This window comes from Cervus canadensis, chromosome 2 (genome assembly GCF_019320065.1).
Source record: "Cervus canadensis isolate Bull #8, Minnesota chromosome 2, ASM1932006v1, whole genome shotgun sequence".
NCBI lineage: Eukaryota > Metazoa > Chordata > Mammalia > Artiodactyla > Cervidae > Cervus > Cervus canadensis.
In genome coordinates this window covers 32945716-32951715 of record NC_057387.1, presented here as the reverse complement: position 1 = coordinate 32951715, position 6000 = coordinate 32945716, and the positions used below count along the sequence as shown (strand labels likewise).

At 44.5% G+C, this 6000-nt stretch overlaps 1 protein-coding gene across 4 annotated transcripts in view; it reads right to left on the bottom strand.

The window, feature by feature from the left end:
- Positions 1-1313: 1313 nt before the first annotated feature.
- The window catches only part of SORT1 (sortilin 1), a 64356-nt gene continuing 59669 nt past the window's right edge, over positions 1314-6000 (bottom strand). For all 4 annotated transcript variants that reach the window (XM_043460430.1, XM_043460431.1, XM_043460434.1 and 1 more), the window contains one exon: positions 1314-5829. In XM_043460430.1, the coding sequence (XP_043316365.1) occupies positions 5815-5829 (15 nt within the window). In that variant the 3' untranslated portion in view covers positions 1314-5814. The remainder of the gene's footprint in view (positions 5830-6000) is intronic.

The window sequence follows — 6000 nt, the reverse complement described above, 5'->3', positions numbered from 1 at the left end:
TCAGTATGGTTCAATGAATGAACTCCTTACTCATTTTTCTCGTTTGGCCCTCAAATTGGGGGCAGCCAATAGGATCCTGGGAGTCTGTGTTACTACCCTGGGTCGTGGGACAGAAGCCCAGAGCTCATCTTTGCGACTTGTATTGGGACTGAGGGCCAGGACAACTTGTAGACCCACTTGGGATCCAGGAAACTGTTTTATCAAGAGCAGGATGGCTGAAGAGGGTGACTATAGAGCTTGACTTCTGGGGTTGGTGGTGAGAGGCTGTGCTATGTCAGGACTCTCATGTGTAAAGGCCTTTCTGACTTATTTCTCTTATCCGAACCAGCCAGAGCCCTTACAGGTCCGGACAGTATACCAGGGTACTCCAAACACCCCTCTTATCCCCATGCTTTGATGAAGAGACTGGTTCAGGGTTTTGGTCTTAGCTCCTTGTTGCAATTGAAGGTATGAAAGAATCAAATAGAAAAGGCCAACTCCTAGGGTCTTATCCACTGGAAAGGCTAATTTAGTAGGTCTTGATGGGATATGCATTTAAAAAAGCAAGTTACTGATTCTGTCGCAGGAAATCTGAGAACACTATGTTAGAATTCTTGAAAATAAACCACCCTGGTTAACCTCCCCGGGGGGAGGACTCTTCCAGCAGACATGCGGTCCTCAGGAGCAAGGTCTCTGCCTGGTCATCTTCACACCATGGTCCCAGAGTAAACATTATATGGAAAGACCCCCCAACACAGGACAGCAGGCTAAGCAGTTGTCTGGCTTGGCTAAAGGCTAAACGGGGGTGGGCAGTAACCTCCACTAAAAGAAATATTTTGGAGTCAAGTTGCAACTCTTTTAAGGTCCTTAATGAAATGGGTTAGGAACGACTATGAGTAAGAGCAGCAGGAGAAATGTGAGAGGGGCAAGTGCGCAAGTGTTGAAGGTAAACTCCTCAGTGCTGTCGTCTGTTGAACCTGCTAAAGGATCATGTAATTCAAGTGAGTAATGACATATAGCTGCATCCAGAAGGAAGAATGTAGCAACCAAAGCTGAGAAGCTGTACTGGGGTGGATCAGCTATACTTCTGGGGAGGAAGAAAAAGAAATCTGGTCTTACAAACACCCATGGCGGGGTAGATCTTTGAGAGCATGAAGAAGAAAAAAGTGAGTAGTTTTTCCCATAAACTACCTAATACCCTTCATGTAGGACTTACAGACACATCGTCCTGGCTCATTAATTGATGTTCTCTGATTGCTGGGGTTCGATTTTTGAAGCTAGAAAAGTGGAGAAACTTTCATATTAACAAACTGTAGCTTAGTCATTTTAGTAGGTCAGGTAATAAAGTCCAGTCTGTTTTATTTCTAACCCAAATATTGCAAATATACAGAAAATTACCAGTACAAAGTTAAACACATCCAGATTTATTTACACAGTGCTAAAGAAATTTGAGTTTTATTTCCATTTTGCGGAATTTTATTCTGGGGTCTGGCTTTGTTGTGCAACTGACATAGGTCATTGAAACTTGATTATCCCACCTCACATGCAATTTCCTGTCCCAAGGGAACAGAAAACTTGGGTTTTTAGCGCACATGCAGTAATGATCTTAATACTGCTTTAGACTTGAGTAGGAAGGCTATCTGACAGCTTGGGGAGGAGGCAGAGAAGTTACAGAACCAGGAGGGACCACATGCTCAGACAGGGAACAGGAAACAAGAGAGGGATGGATACCAGGCACACATGGGGACCCTGAGCATATCTGTGCACGAGGATAAGGAGGGTACCATCAAAACCCTACCCTCCTCCCTGGATGTCCAAACACAGGAGGTGGGCAGAACCATCAGGAACATTCAAGTCAGGTGACTACAAACTGAGGGCATGCGGAGGATGAGAACTGCATTAAGGATTTGGGCATATCATTAACATGTACACTATACAGTTTATACATGTATATATGTACACACACACACATATATATATAGAAAGGTACAGATTAGTTTACGTTATTCTATATAAACAAGAATGCTTAAGAATGTACCGGTGTGAAAAAAAAATGCATACAGTAAGCTGTTGAAGACAATTTCTAATTAGAGTTCTGATTCTTATTGTTATAATGCAAAGTAGCCAAGAAATCAACATATTCCTGCTATTTCAATCATCCTCCATGAGGGCGAGGCCTCGGCCCTCCTGGGGCAGGACGGTGTCCCTGGCGCAACCTGAGCTGGGCAAACTGGTGGCAGATGGAACAGTCTGGCCTCCCTATCACTATCATGTGGAAATCTTAAACTTTGGTTTTTGTTTGAAGGACATGTAAGTCCATGTTTATTTACCTGCTTGAGGGAAGGTAGTAGCAAAGTTGAAAAGCTGAAGCTCTTCCTATTTTAGCAGTTCCAAGTACCCAGGTTAATGTGGGGCAAGGGGGCGGTACCAACAGTGAGCATGGTGAGCTCCAAGCCACTGCACACAGAAGCAGGGCTCTTTAAAGCTCTCCTAAGAGGAAACACGAAACTCTCTACTGGAATCATTTGCTTAGAAAACAAAGACTGAAGCCAGGCCAGTCCTGCCACGTGGGGTGGATGTGGACAGCCCTGCACTCCTCTATCCTTGTCCCATGGTGAAGGCCACGGGAGAACCAGCTGCTGACAGAGCCAGTGGTGGCCAGCACATTACTGATCTGCCAGGGATGAAAGGCCAGCTTCGGCATGCAGGGGCCCAGAGGTAAACCTAAGAATGAGACAGAAACACTGGAAAGCCTATTCAGAGGCAGATGACAAATTCTAAAGCTTTAGTTACAGCTCATCTATTGACTCTCCTGAGCCCAGCCTAGAACTGCCACAGTCCCCCAAACACTTTCACTCTTCTAAGTGGCGTTCCCATTCCATGAACAGCTTAGGCCTATGCATCCCTGGTCTCAGGTCTCAATGAAAACCAAAAGCCATCTTAAGTCCAAGACACCTGTCCACAGAACATGAAAGATGGTGAGTTCGCCACCTGGATTTCAGAGCTCAGATCACTCTGGACAGTCTGCCAAGTCCAACCTACCTTACGACGCTAATTTCTATTACTGAAACAATCCCTTTTGCTATTAAGCCTGAGACTACACAACTTTATTTTCAGAAATAATGCTCCAACCTGTCACCAGTAGGACAAATCAGAAATCTTTCTTTCTTAGGAGCTATCGTGGATCTATTAAGCTGTTTTTGTCTTGGGCCGAGGACATAAGCCCAAGCATATCCCTTGTGAGAGATGCGGAAGGCTAGCCAGCCAGTCTTGCTAGCAGTCCTCAAACCAGCTAAGTTCTCCAGCCAGTCATGGGTGGGAGGACAAGGGAAATGGAGAGGGTGACTCATCAGTGGAGATTCCATTCCCACACTCTTGAACCACCGTGACCCTCAATGATGTAAGTGGCGGTTTCTAAACACATACTCAAAATTACCATTACTTTTGCTTTCACCCATGAAGAACAGGAGAAGCCACGAAAAATTTCCTGTTTACTAAGGTGGCAAAAGAGCTCTACATGCTACTCTGAAAGAAAGGCCACTGACCTGTGCCCTGAAGAACTGCAAGACGTTTGTAAGAAAGCAGCCTGCTCCCATGTGGCAGCAAGAGCATCCATCAAAGTGCATGAGATCCAAAGACAATCACCGTCACCACTCGGGACTCACAGGGACCCTGACACCTTTACTCCATTTTTGTACCTCAGCTCCATCTCTAATGGGGATTACAAACCCTGCGTTTTTGTTTTTTTTTAAGAATGCTGTGAGGTTCAGATGACATAATGTAAGTGAAAAAGTGCCATGAAAACTACCAAGTTCTACAGAAACCCCAGATATCGCTGTAGGTAAAGAGCCCTAGTCTTACATGGTTAGAGAAGAGTATTAGCTCTCTTACATGTAAAACTAATCAGAGAACCACCGTATGTTGGCACATCTACTTCGGTGGGTATTTATGGGGAGAAGTAGGTCTTCTCTTAGACCTATGGTCTAAGTAGGTCTTCTCTGGGCATCAAATTCACATGGGGCAGGAGGTGAAGGTGAACGGGATAAAAGCTGAGACTTTTTAATCATTTGTGAGCTGGTGTATCTTTGGAAGTACTTTCAATTTAAAAACCTTACAAAAGGAATGAGATTTTCCTAAAAAACTAGTGCTCTCTGGCTCTAACAAATATGAACTCTCTTCACAAAAACTGCCTTAACTTTATAGTGCCCTGACTTACATTAATCTTACTGCAATTTCAAAGTCTCTCTAAAATTCTCCATCCACTCCCTCCCCTGCTTTCCCTACTGCTGTTAATCCATTCTGGTGAGAAGACAATTCAGCCATCTGCTCATACATTCTGACAAAAGTTCATTTGGCACATTTACTTTTTCCTGACTTTCTAGCCATAAAATGAACTAGCAGCAAAATGGCAGTTATCAAAGAATGTCCCAATCATAATTATTGGGAGAAAATGTGACCAGCACAGTAGGTGTGCTAAGACTGAAAACGTACTACTATGTTCGAGCATAGCAAACAGTCAAGCTGTACGAAAACTGATTACAGCTTTCCATCGCTGTCTGGCCACCCAAAAAGCCACCTCGTTACATTTTCTAATTTATTTCATTTTTTAAAAATGTCAAAGGGAACATTTTTTTAAAATTTAAAATATGAACTTAATGTATCACACAAAACATCAATCTGCACTAGAAGTGTGTTTTTCAGTTGGTTTGGCTAAAAGTTTCAAGCCAACAAATTACTTGGCAAAGCTGGGGAAGTGGAGGGGTAAGGAGGAGAACTTGGTAACAAAACTGGTTTTTTTTTTAAAAGCCTAAATCTGAAAACACGTCTAGTCACGGCTCCATGTAGAGCAGCAACCTAAGAAGAAGCGAATAAGCAGCCATTCTAATGATTCACAGATGAGCTGTCCTCAGAGGCTGCGCTGCACACGCCACCAGCCGCCCCAATGAAGAGGTTGCTCAGCCTGGGCACCCAGCTTGAGCCCCATCCTTGAGCAAGTCCACTGGCACACACATAAGGCCTGGCCTGAAAGATCTCAGAAGAAGCAAGAATTTCTCCTTTAATAGGTGCTAAATCTAGTCAATTCTCTGCTGTTCCCTTCTTCCTGCCCCAAGTTAAAAATATTGCCCTTTAAGTTTTCCTGATTTAGTGTCTTGGAAGCACATGTAAGTTAGTTGCCAAAGGGCAATTAACAAGGGTATTGCCTAATTAAACAGGGGAAAAGAAAAATCACTGTGGCCTGTGGCTCCTGAAAGAAAGAAAAACAAAAAGCAGTGATCTGTGTGAGGAGCTGGTGCGCACTATTCTTGGAGCGGGGCTGGCCCCAGAGGGAGAGAGGCTGCCCAGGCTGTGCCAGTCATCGCAGCCTCGTTGCTCATCCCTGCAGCTGCTTCGTGGCGCTGGCACTGTCCAGGGACAGCACAGCCCGGGGACGGCACCAAGGGCTTCATGAGAGCTGATGACGAAGCTGGCCGGTGCTCTGGGGTGGGTGCCACGCAAAACATGCGACTGTGGGGTTAGTGAAAAGTTCCCTTCAATTCCATTTCATTTCCCTTAAAAACCAAAACCAAAAAGGGCCCATACCTTGCAAAAACACAGAAGTCGTAAAGTTAAAGAATCAAAAATTTCCCCTCTCTTCTCCAAGCCAATTGTCAAGAGTGTTTTGGGTCCCCACCCCCCTATTTCTTTAGTGTAGGTCCTTTTGGCTTTGATGGAAGCAGCAGAAACAGAGCTGGGTCCTTCGCAATGGGAAATTTATTTCCCTAAGTCGGAGCCACAGGGAGTGTAGGAGGTACTGCGGATCCATCATCCATACTCGGTCCCAGCTCTTTTGAGGAGCTATTCCAGAAGGTCCTGAAAAAAAAAAGATATGGGCCATATTATTTACAGACCAAAAGAAGAAAATCCCTAATCCTTATTTTGAAAGCCATTACGTAGCTTCTGGGTTGGCCAAGTCTTACAGTCATTAAGTTGTTGCCTCTAGCTTATACCCTCTGTTGCTTCAAACATACCTTGGTCATAAGA